This window comes from Typha latifolia, chromosome 15, assembly GCF_019914945.1.
Source record: "Typha latifolia isolate L0001 chromosome 15, TyphaL0001v2, whole genome shotgun sequence".
Classification (NCBI taxonomy): domain Eukaryota; kingdom Viridiplantae; phylum Streptophyta; class Magnoliopsida; order Poales; family Typhaceae; genus Typha; species Typha latifolia.
Window position 1 is genome coordinate 2,681,038 of NC_133100.1, and position 13,330 is coordinate 2,694,367.

The 13,330-nt window shown below is 35.9% G+C and overlaps 1 protein-coding gene across 1 annotated transcript; it reads left to right on the top strand.

Moving 5' to 3' along the window:
* Positions 1 to 517: 517 nt before the first annotated feature.
* On the top strand, positions 518 to 11,643 carry LOC140802058 (probable protein phosphatase 2C 33). The gene is made up of 5 exons (XM_073157470.1): positions 518 to 1,474; positions 3,071 to 3,436; positions 3,571 to 3,688; positions 10,434 to 10,657; positions 10,837 to 11,643. The coding sequence occupies exons 1-5, from the start codon at positions 1,220 to 1,222 to the stop codon at positions 11,332 to 11,334; spliced, it is 1,461 nt and encodes a 486-aa protein (XP_073013571.1). The 5' UTR covers positions 518 to 1,219; the 3' UTR covers positions 11,335 to 11,643.
* Positions 11,644 to 13,330: the final 1,687 nt, after the last annotated feature.

Consider the following 13,330-nt stretch of genomic DNA (forward strand, 5'->3'; position numbering starts at 1 on the left):
AAGTTTTCTCCGATTAGTAAGTTATACATTGGCATCCTTTAAAAGTTGAGAGAAAAATTCTATATGGAAATGAGAGTGGTAGGCTAAATAGAAAAAAAGGGGAAGAAGATAATATGAGAAGGGAAGAGGATGAGTTTCTCCTGATCGGTAACATGTACGATTTCAATAGGTAATTTTATGTTATAAGCTAATAAATCCTAATATTTTTTTCAACAAAAAAAAATAGAAAGATAATTTTAGGACATTTATTAACGAGGGTTGTAGCTTTTCAAAGTCTAACGGGTATTTATAGCTGCAGGGGTCAAAATGATACGGGATCAAAGTTATTTGATCCCCAAAATATATTTGATCCCCAAAACATTCTTCTTAGAAAAACTAGTGTTTTGCAAATATAATTGAAAATGTATGGTGGTGATCTGCAAATACGTCAAAAGTTTTGCAATAAGAGTAAAACATAGGTGGTGACATGCAAAAATACCCATCAAATAAAATATGTGGGAACATAGACAAATTAAACGGGCGACATTGGGTCCAGGAGGAAATTTTCTTCTTTTCTTGATGCCAAATGCGTGGAAAAGGAAAAATGTGGAAATAGTAAGAAGCGAGAGAAACGGGAGGAGGGAAAGGGCGCCACGGAATTGGAAGCAGAAGAAAGCGAGAAGAGAGGAATGGAATCTCGTTAGCGATCCGTCCAAGTAGCGCCGAAGGACTCGATTAAACGAACCCAAATCTTCCTTTTTTGTTCCCTTTTCTCCCAGTTCCTTCCTTTCATTGCTTCCAATCTTCCATCTAAGATTCTCTACCTTTCTCTTCCAATCCATCCTTTTATTCTCTCTTTGCTTTCCTTCCGAGTTCTTCTAAAGGTTATTATAAATATGTTTGCGGACTCTTTTGTGTCGGATTTGTTCTAAAGGCTTCATTGGTTGCACGCGAGAGGTTGAGATATTTGTGATTATTTAATTTGTCTGTGGGCTCATCTTTTTCCCGAGATTTGTAGCTTTTTGTGGACATAAATTTGAGAGAAGAGAGGGGGGATTGGGTTATATCCATCAAGCATCTTTGTGGCAGTAAGAAGCTGGGATCTTTTTTCGGTTCATTGGATCAAGATTGCATTTTGTGTGGAATTGTGAGGAGATCAACGGAGACGTCAAGAGGAAGCGGTGGGTTCGGCTGCTCGGCTGCTCTGGAGTGCATCATTGAGATCATCAGGGCCCTGAGGATGGGGTCCTGTTTGTCGTCGTCGGCTTCGGACGGGAGGAGCGACTCGTCTTGGTCTGGGCCGGCTTCGCCGTCGTCGGATGCCGGGAGACGGCACCGGAAGAAGGGGAGGAGGAGGTCGGGGTTGCGGAGTTCGGAGGAAGAGTTGCTTGAGATCCCCGGGAGGATGGCGGCCAATGGCGCGAGCAGCGTGGCCTCGATGTTTACGCAGCAGGGGAAGAAGGGAACAAATCAAGATGCAATGCTTGTTTGGGAGGTTTGGTTTTAAAGACATTCTTCTTTCTATTGTTTGTTCATTGTAACGTTGAGATTTTGCATCTGGTAGGGAGGATTGAAAGATGGTATTTTTAAGAGACTTGATGATATCTGATGAATGGCAACCTATTTCATCTTTTGGTTAATGTCTTTTGGGATAATTTGGGATGTTCTTGGAGCAGAAGGATGTTTTGGGTGAAAAGTAGACAGTGGCTCAATTATGATTAAATATATTTATTTATTTGTTTCTTTTTTTTTTTTCTTTTCTCTGTTTTCTAACATTGGTATGTCACAGATTTGTTCAGGTTCTACCTTTTGTTTTGTGACTTTTCTTTTGTTCATCAAAAAGAGATTCATAGATGTGCATTTAGTTCTCAGATAAAATGGAGATTATTATTAAGAAGATACCTCTTAAAATCTTCTTCCACCTTTTCTTTTCTTCCGTTTTTTCTTTCTGAGAAATGGTGGATATCACCCTCTCTCATTCTTCATTACTTGATGCTTTTCTTTTATTTTTCTTATGCTTCCGTTTGTGCTTTGTGTGGAAATAGTTTTATTGTGTTCCATATATCGTGAGTTTTATTTTAATGTGATATTCTCGATTTCCTTCTCATCAGAAAGTTGCTCTCGACCTGCCTTTGTCTAGTGAATAGTGATCCAGTCTTCAGTCAGGTTAGGCTGCTGGTTGGGGATGACTATTCCAGATCTACCAACTTTGCAGCACTTTTTTTTTTTCCTTTATAGAAGCATGTTTATATGGACAAATTCTTTTATAATTATGTTGTAATGGAGTAAGGTGCCATATTTTCACTTGAACATATTCTTTTCTGAACCCTTCCCCCATAGCCTTGTCTAGTTGTTCCCCATAGCTTTTCCCAGTTGTCCTCCATAGCCTTGTCTTATTTTGGAGTGGATGATTTTTCCTCTGTTAAAACACTCATGCTGTTGATGCGAATGAAAATGACAGTCGCCAATTTTCTCATCATTCTCTTTTTACTTTATTAAATTTTAAGTAAGTACAAGGTCTGATTCTCTAACTTTTCATATTCATTTTGCAGAACTCTAGTTCAAGAACAGATAGTCTTTTGTGCTTTGTGTGGAAGTAGATTATTGGGTTTCACATATTGTTTTTTATGTTTATTTGTGATTTTGTTTACTTATATAGCAGAAGATCTTGTCAATTTCCTTTTGATCAGAACATTACTCTCAATCTGCCTTTGTCTAATGAATAGTGATCCAGTCTTCAATCATGTTAGGCTGCTGTCTGGGGATATATTCTAGATCTACCAACTTTGCAACCCAGATTTCTTCTTTCTAGAGGCATGTTTATATAGACAGAACTTCTTCTGTGAATCTGTTCTGATGGAGTGAGCTTGCCATCTTTGCACGTAAACATATTCTTCTTTGACCCCTTTCCCCATAGTCTTGTCTGATTTCGGAATGGACGGTTTTTCCTTTATCTTACAGCACTTCATGCTGTTGATTGAATGAAAATGACCATGTCAAATTTCTTACCACTCTTTTTGACTTAATACAACTTTTAAGCAAGTACTTATGAAGAATTCTGATTCTCTAACTTTTCATGTTCATTTTACAGAACTTTAATTCAAGAACAGATACAGTCTTTTGTGGGGTTTTTGATGGTCATGGACCATATGGCCATATGGTTGCAAGGAAAGTAAGAGATACTCTTCCTCTAAAACTGCGTGACAACATACGAAGTGATGATTGTAGAGAGAACAACATGAGCTACTCAGGTAGCATGTCAGAAGTAACTTCTTTTTTGGATGAGGAGCCCAGTGTTTCCATTGAATCTGAAGAGACAGAGAAAATTCCAGAGATCTTCAAGACACTGAAAGAGTCATTCTTGAAGGCTTTCAAAGTTATGGATAAAGAATTAAGACTACATCAAAGAATTGATTGCTTTTGCAGTGGGACCACAGCGGTTACCCTGGTCAAGCAGGTACAAATGTAGTCAATTACTTTCTTATAGTTTATCATATGATTGCGAAGGCTAATTCATATGGACATTTCAGGAATGATACAGTAAGCAATTTATATATGTTTCCTGACTTAAACATGATTATGCCTCTTTAGGGTCAATATCTTGTAATTGGGAATGTGGGCGACTCCAGAGCTGTACTGGGAACCAGAAATGAATGTGGTTACTTTGTTGCAGATCAGTTGACGGTGGACCTTAAACCAAATCTTCCAAGTAAGTTTTTTGGTTACTGTTTTCCCATTTTCTGCTCATCTAGTGAATCCAACACTAGCTACTTTTGGTGATGTTTATTGTTCATCAATTCAATGTTACTATTTATGTGGCTTTGCTATTTGGATCTATTATGTTGGTTAGAGAAAACTTTTTTTTTCTTCTATATTAATCCTGTTATCTGGTCATATATCAAGGTAGTTATAAAGGCTGGCCTACAAATTTTTGATTATATTGCAAAACTCTTGATAGAAGATGAGCTTCTAAGGACATGTTCTTTCATTTCTTCATGGATTGTAAATATTCTTGAAGGGTACTTGAGTTTCTTATAATTTGAGGATATTAATGATCAGGAATCTTGAGAGCAATTCTAATTTCTAACGAATCCTTTTGTTTTGCTATATCAATATGCTTTTTAAAGTTTGACTGGCTGACGTCCTTTTTAGTGTTTCTTTAAAAAATGTAACATTCATTAGTTGCTTGGCCTATCTCATTAAACTAGATGAAGTTGAGAATGTTTGAAGTAAACTAAAGTTTCATTAGACATGACTGTCAAAAATTTTAAGGCTTTGAAACTTTTCTAAAAGTTAAAGGCTTCCACACATCTATTATACTTCCTGGATACATGAGTGATGGATGTAATGGTGATTGTGATGTTTACTTATTAAGGCATGAAGAAGGATCTATGAAGCACGGATATGGATATGGATATGGGATACAGGGATATGAAGATATGAATGAGAATGATAAGTTCTTAAAAGTAGAATACGGATATGGTATAGATGCGCTAATAAATAAATAAATAATATATTTTTAATTTGTTGTCAATCCAAAGATAACATATGGTAAAAAATAATTATTCCAAAAATGATAAGATAAAAGAAAAGAAAGTTACAGACTTAGTATCTACATGCCTAGAACTTTAGAATAATATTCTAAGAGAAATTGATATGAAACTCAAAATATTAGTAAAATATTGAAACCTAATTTAACTATTAATCTGTAATTAATTTGTATCTTTAAATGACTTTGAAGTTATATATTTAATTATTTATCAAATAAACAAAGCGTTAAAGTATTATAAAAGATTAGATAATTGCATATACATATAAAGTATATGTTTTATATCATCTTTTTAGTATAGAAAGAAAAATGATCAAGAAATGTATTCGAGCTGTATCCCGCCGTATTGAAGCCATATTGGAGCTGTATCTCATCGTATCAGAGCCGTATGTCACTGTATTAGAGCCATATCTTGCCGTATTAGAGCTGTATTTCACTGTATTCGAGCCGTATTAAAAAATTAACATTAATTTTTTTTAATTTGAATATCCTTCAGTCGTACCCGACACATATCAGGCCGTATCGGTGCCATATGAGAAGCCGATACATATTGGATACCGATACGGAGGAGAAAACAAAGTATTCGTGCTTCATAGAAAAGTTTGGTCATGTCAGTAGTTGATATCAAGATCTCGAGCATTAGGATCTGGATTGACCGAAGAAAATGATGTATATATGCCTTATTGACCATTTAGTATTAGAATATTTTTTTAATTACATAAAATTCTAAAATTGTTACAAATTGTATGAAGAATACTAAAAATAATTAGAGAGAGTTGCTGCAGCAGTGAGGAGTGGGGGAATATAAAGGAGAGGAAGGGAGGAAAGAGGGAGAGATGGAAAAAACCCCTAATCAAGGAAGGAGAGAGAGAGAGAGAGCTCCTCACCTTGCCAAAGAACTACTTACCAGAGGTTGATCTCATTGCAGAATTATTACTTGCCATCACTTACCGTTGCTTGCCGTTGTCGGATCGGGAGAAAGGAGATGCATTGGGAGAGAAAGAAACCGAAGGATAGAAAATTAAGAGCATGAGGGAGAAAAGGGAAAAAATATTATATAAATTTCAAATCTGAGTTGGATCGAACTCATTTAATTATTAAGTTTCGGCCCATTTTGGCCTGATAAGGTTGATTCCCACACATATTTGTTCTGACATGGATCGACATCAGTTGAAACTTCAATCTATGAATAAACCAACTCCAAGATGCAGTTCCTTTCTAATTAGGGATGAAGAGTGCAGTCCAAAGCTTGAACCAATGAACAAGGATTTATTTTGCATTCCTATAATTTATCTGAAGACATTTCCCTTAAAATAAGTCTAGGCAACATAAAGTGAGTCCAAGATGCTCCTCATTCTCGATCCCCCTATTTCCCTGAACCCACAAGGTGTAAATAAGTCGTGCTTGAGGGAGTTGGGTTTAGCTCAACTCGGCTTGAGAGGTGGAAAAGCTTAGCTTGGCTCAAGCTCGAGCTCGAGCTCGATTCAAGCTGAAAAACTTGAGCTCGACTCGGCTCATCTCTAGCTCGATGGGAAGATTTGGGGGTTGGGCATTGATGAGGCGGTGGAGGAGGGCGAGGGCCTCGATGTCGTCACTGTCTTTATTTCGGCCTCGTCAATAGAAGCCTTGGCCAGTGGTGGGGAGAGCTTGCTAGAGGGCAGATCGGCTGAGAGTTCAAGTAAAGCAGTCTTCGTAGGTCTCTCACATCGGCTAGAGCAGAGCTCTCACACCACTAACATCAACACCGCCAGAAGCCAAGGAGTCTCTATCCTCGACCACACCGGTCACACTCGCCTGCTTTCGCTGCAGCCTTGCAAAGGCCTCTTGTCGAAACCCTAACCCTAGTCCCAGTACTGCTTCAGGCTTAGGCATGGAGGGAGAGGGGAGATAACGCTTGGTGAGGACAAGAGTGGCTCTGGTGAGGGAAGAGGAGAAGACGCTCAATAAGGACGAGAGCGACTCCGAGGAGGATGTGATTTTCTATGGTTTCAAAATAAGAATTGAGAGAGAGAGAGAGATTATATATATATTTGCTACAATATCAAGCCTAATTGGCCCGGTACCGATCCAGTCTCAAGCATGGAGGGTGAGAGGAGACAACGCTTGGTGAGGATGGGAGTGGCTCTCGTGAAGGAAGAGGAGAAGATGCTCTGACTCTGTTGAGGATGCGGTCTTCTATGGTTACGAAATAAAATTGAGAGAGATAGAGCATTTGATATTATATATATATATATATTTGCTACAGTATCGAGCCTAATCGAGTTGAGCTCAAGCGAGCTAGCTCTAGCTCGGCTTAGCTCGATAATACATTCAGCTTAACTTGGCTCATTTAGAGCTTGAGCCAAACCCATGAGCTTAAAAATTCAGCTTAACTTGGCTCATTTAGAGCTTAACTATGGGTTTTTTTGACAGCCCATCCTGAACCAACCAAGATGTCATCTTATCAGTGTCTCTTTTTTTCCTTTACCTAGACATTCCAAAGGCCATCCAACCATTTCCAAAACCTTCTAATCATGCGCCCCCAAACCTACACCCAATTTAAATGCATTAGATCTACAGTCTTCAACCACATGTATCTGTGGCCTTTAGTGATCTGATCTGGCGAATGCTTTACTCCTTTTAAGTATAAAAATATGGAAAATGACAAATGTCTTACTCTTCTTTGTAACTTATATTAACAAAAATCTGATTTATTGGTTTACATGAATAAAGTTCCACATTGAAACAAATCATTTGGGAAGTACCTCGATAGGTGCCCTCATAATGTTATATGGTGTAATCTATCTTTTTATTTTAACTATCATGGTTTAGATGCTTTATGCAATTCATGGAGCATTTAGGAGGGTTCATCCTAATTTAGGATGCTGCCAAAGTTTGTGCTCCTATACCAATATAGACTTGTGATGACTACACAGTATGAGCTAAGGTGCAGACATATATGGGTCGAATATATATTGAGACATTACTTCCTTTCCACAATTTATCGTATTGACTAAATGTAACATGTTTTGGCATGTCATAGTCCAGAATCATAAAAATTACATTGGAATTGTGCAAGTGGTGGTGATACGTCTCTATGTATCATTGGTAAGTCATTTCACTTTTTCTAAGTAATGTAACTTAAATTTACTCGTCCGTTTAGTTGTGGGATAAGAAAAAACAAAGATAGGGAACTTATGGATAAAGGATGTTGCTATCCTAATCTTCTTTATGGTGTTTGGTTATAAAACAAAGATAGGATAGGAACTTATAGATAAAGGATGTTGCTCCTATTCTTCGTTATGGTGTTTGGTTAAAATGAAGGATATGATGTAATAATTATGTTGGATTAGCATAAGATGTTTGGTTTTGATAGTTAGAATAATGAATAAGAAGAATCAAATTGACCTTATTTTCCTTAGTTTGATGTATCGTATAGTAGATAGTTTTTGACAAAATAGGTTCCAAATAGGTCCTTTGTCCCATATCAAATGATTGGGTGCCCTTATAGGTTTCAAATAGGTCCTTTGTTCCTTGTCCTTGACTTGCTTCATGGGTGTCAAGTAATCTCATTGTCTCATGACTCATGAGATGCTCTCACTTGGCTCTTTTGTAACTTTGTTTGAGTTTATCATTCTAGTAAATGATCCAAGCTCGTCAAATCTATCTTAAATTTTTACTCTCATCTTCCCCATTTTTGTTAGTCAAATCTATCTTCAATATTTTCTCTCATCTTCCCCATTTTTGTTAGTTTTGTCCATTAGTCTTGTATCTTAAATTATCTTCTTAAGGTATACCTTTCTTATTACTTGCTTCTCAGGTTTGATATTATTGCCAACCTGAGTATGAGCCCTACTTAGTCAAGCTGTACGCAAGCTCCAGCTCTGATTTTTTCTTATTTCAACCCTTGCTGAGGCCAGCTTAATGCTCAAATTCTGCATATTAGCACTGTTGTGTTGTCAACCCTTGCTGAGCTCATCTTCGCTTGCTCCAGCTTTGGTTCACTTTATTTCTCTATTTCACTGGGAGCTACCCTAACTTTGAGTTCTATAATTCCATGTGTCAGATTTTTGTTGCATTAAGTTGGGTGAGAACTTTTGTGTTTATGCGTTGTCTAAATTACAAGAGATTAGAGTGTCAAGACAATAATTTATCTGATTCTCTATGTTGCCACATGAAGGCTTGGCTCAATTGTTATGGTTTGTGTGCTTGATATAGTTATTCCTTGAGTAATTTAACCTCTTATTGATGATTTTGAATCTAGATCGAGTATTGCAATTGATATTGTATTACTCTTCAGATTAACTCAACTGATGCACAAATTGGTATTTTTCTCATTCTTGTTGTGCATCTAATAATTTCTCTCTCATCCAAAGTGCCACTAGTCCTTTTCGCCTTGTGATTGGCCTCATTCTTAACTCAGTAAAATTCATTTTGATGATTTAACTGTTGGTGGAAAGTATTATGAAATATTGTGAATATTCAGTGTTTTGAAATATGCAATTTTCCAACGAATATTTGCTAAATGCTAGTAGCTTTGAAATACCTCAAAATTTCAAACTCAATTATGAATTAAAATAATTTTAGTTCTTGAGATCAATCTCGTATCTAATTGTTCATATTCTAAAATCTTTACTCCTGTGTCATCAGACCGTTTGGCTCTTTTACTTGTTTATACTCGACTGGTTTTGGCAGATGAAAGAGGTTTTACACAATAAAACTCATATTTTATTGTGTAAAATAAAATATGGTCGTCTGTCCTATCTAAGGTAGAATAATTTTTCAGATGTCATGGCAGTTTAAAGAGACACTACATGCATGTTGCATAATTATTTGATCCAAAAACTTAAGCTATTAGATAACGGATTAATAATATATATCATATGTTCAACACTACTACTCCAAATATTTAGATAGATAAAAGATAAGAGTGTGTGACCCTCCATTGTACAAGAATAGGTTAAACTATGGCTTGAAATTTCACCCAATATGGAACAATAATTGCTGAAACTTGATGAAAACTAAAGCCAAAAACTCATTGGCTAAGGACGAAACTATCAAAATTTCTACTTTTGACATTTATTTTGAACCACAGTAAGCTAAAACCATTCTATTTCAGTCTAAAATATTCATTTTTTTCTAGGGATTGAAACCAAAACTAACCAAAACAGAAACTTCAAACCGTGTTATAAAAATGGGGCTAAACGGTGTTTGAAGGATGAGTTGAAGTTTTATATTCAGTGCATGATATACATAACATATGTTGCCTAAGAACAAAGAATAACTGTCTTGATTTGTTATTCTTGCTTTCATTGTAAACATATAGATTGCTGGTGTAAATATAGAAACAAGTTATGGGTCACCATTTCGGGTGACTTATTATTTTAACCCTTATCTCTTTTACATCTTTTAATTTCACAGTCCAAATCATTGATTTTCACCTGGATATCACAAACCAAATTTCAACTGGTTTTTGGTTTTTCTAAAATTTATAAAATAACATACCAAATTTTGTCGTAAAATGACCATTTGGGCAGCTGCCTGTGCTGTTATTTATGTCATATTCTAGCGAACTGCATTGCTCACCTTTTCCTGTATTTGCTTTAAATTCTATGTTTCCTTGGTAGGAAAGAACTGTGGGCAGCTTTCATGCTGTTAATGAACTTACTCAAAACCATTTCCTAGTTGGAAATTTCTGATTAGTAGCTTCTTCTCGTTGCAGTTGCTGCTGTTGTACCTGAACTGCTTTTTTCTCTTAATTTATTGCATGCTGATAATTGGAGAAAGAAAAGCTAGTTCACCACTTACTGCTAGTTTTATTTACTGTTATGTAAGGATATTCAATGCTTGCATCATCATTTTTATGTTATTGAATTAAAGTCATTTTGGCAGAGTTCAGTCTGAGAAAATGTGTTTCTTTTAACAGTGGAATTAGAAAGAATCAAGCGATGTAAGGGCAGAGTTTTTGCTCTTCAGGATGAGCCAGAGGTGGCTCGCATGTGGCTTCCAAATAATGACTCCCCAGGCTTGGCAATGGCAAGAGCTTTTGGAGATTTTTGTCTCAAGGATTTTGGTCTTATTTCTGTGCCTGACATCTCCTACAGACGCATCACTGAGAGGGATGAGTTCATTGTTCTGGCAACTGATGGGGTGAGCTGCAGAATCTTATTTAGTACTGGCATCCATTTGTATCTCCTACACTAGCATAATTAATTTCTTCTTGTCATGCCAAAGAAATCTGTCTCTACTTGAAAAATTGGTAATCTTTGTTGCCATTTAAGATTTTAATATGCAACATAACTTTGTCCTCCACTGCCTGATTCTCACAGGTGTGGGATGTCTTGTCCAACAAAGAAGTAGTTGACATTGTTGCCGCAGTCCCTACTCGGTCCATGGCAGCTCGTACCCTTATTGACTCAGCAGTTCGGGCCTGGAGGATCAAATATCCAACCTCCAAAATCGATGACTGTGCTGTAGTGTGTCTCTTCCTCAAACCAGATGCAGACGATACCTCCAATTTGAAGAAGAACAACATTGATGGATCATTGGATGCTAGTGAAGCAGATAATAGCAATCCATCTGGCCCAACTACCGTAGACTGGCCTGCCACCTTCCCATGCAGCCCTGAAATCAGTCCTCCTGATGTTAAGCAAGCTCCAAGGAGGCAGCTGTCTAGGTCTCAGTCGCGTCAACGATCAAAAGATGCAAGCATCACTGTTGTAGAAGAAGAGTGGTCTGCTCTTGAGGGCGTCTCCCGAGTGAACACACTGTTGACATTGCCAAGGTTAGTACCTGCAGGCAAACAGACTGCAAGCACCAAAAAATGAGCTTCATCACTGCAGCTGAGTTAGTCTCTGTGGGCTGATTGAATTTGTCTGCAGTGGACATTTATCTATTGTTATTAGAGAATTGCCGGCTCTATTAGCATGCCGGACGGTTCTCTTCCGTCATCTTCAATATGCAAGGATGAGTAGGATTTATTTTTTTCTTTTCAAATCCCAACTCAGTTTAGTGTGATTGTCATAAGTATTGCGATTCATTTTGATTTTGTTATTAAGGGGATCTATGTTGCATGGAGCATTATTGACCTGTATTCTTTTATTATCTCTTTATTAGGATTACTGATTTTATCTGTATGTGATTTTTATTCATTTCTTGGTTTATTTATTCAACAGGATAAATATCTGTTACTCTTTAAGTTAGTTAATCTGAATGTAAATTCTGATTTTTTTTTTTAAATTCTATAGATGATAATAGAATCTGTAACCTTTAGGACCTCATTGAATCTCTTTTCTTGAGCTACTAATTAGTCCATTATCAGAATAATGCAGTTCAGAATTAAACAAAATTCTTCTTTTTTCTCAAACGTATCTTATTTTTAAATTACTACACAGGGGTTTAATTACATAAGATTTGCTTTATTTCCCACTGATGGAAGCCTAGAATTGATCAAGGTTGGCTTGTTTAGTTTCAATCTGTATCATTGTACGCGTTAGTATATGGTGTAAATGATGGTAGAATTGAAGAATGGTCATCTGGTTTCCTGATTCAAATATTAAATGAGAAATTAATATAAACAAAAAATATTTTATCTTCCTTTTCTTCTTTCTATTAATCATTGAGAGAATGTGTTTTAATATTCATTTAGTTAAAGTAAATGTCAAGATGTTGCACGTTAGGCCCTCCTTTGGATAGGATATCTTATGGGATATATACATTGTGAGATTTTTGTATTATATTTTATTTGTAGATGCAGTTTTTTTTAAAAAAAAATCCAAAATTGTTTTAATTTTTGCAAGGACCACCAGTTATTCATCATATTAAGGGATGGGATAAGACACTGTAATAAATTGGTTTATCATGCTTTTTTTTTTATCCCAGTTCTAATTAGAGGGGTAATTTACAGCAAAAAAACCTTTTAGTTTTCTAATTGACATAAATAGGTCTTCCTATTTAGTGAATTACATATTCATACCTTTTTTTTTTACTGATTTAGACTAATTTTACCTTTTAATTTCGATGCGTACATTGTTAAAAATTAGAGCGTACATTTTACATAAGCAATGCGTATAAATTACATAAGTAATGCGTGACATTTTTTTTTGAAATCTCAATGTGCACATCGTTGAAAATTACAGTGTATATTTTGCATAGGCGATGCATATATATTATATATGTGACGCGTGATTTATTTTTTCCGAATCTCAATACATATTAAAAAAAATTTAGAGCGTACATTTTATATAGTCGATGCGTATAAATTATATTGGTGATGCGTGACGTTTTTAGGACATAGCGTCTTGTTGAGATTTTTTGTTAGGACTAAATCAGTAAAAAAAAAACGCAAAATTTTAATTTGATAAATGGGAAGCCTGTTTCCGCTGATTAGAAAACTAAAGGACTGCTTGCTGCAAATTGCCCCTAATTTGAGATAAGAAAACTGGAACAAATAGAAAGGATAATTTCATTTAGAGGAACTATCGCCATTTTAAATTTTAGTTTAGGGAGTCCATGTAATTTTTTTTTCTTCTTAGTTAAGGATGGTTTATCTAGATAACACAGAGTTCAAAAGGACATAGAAAATAATGATATATTGGGTCTGAATGAAATTAATCTACGCTTGATAAATGAATATATTTTGCTCTCAAACCCCACTCAAATAACATTAGCGATATATTGTGTTGCATTTAGAAAGTACAACCAATGTTGAATATTATAACACTATAAGACTACAATGTACTTGATAATATTTTATAATATTTATGCAATGCAAATGATTTGACATGATTTCTCTGACCAATTCCAAAGCTACACAAGAGTAGA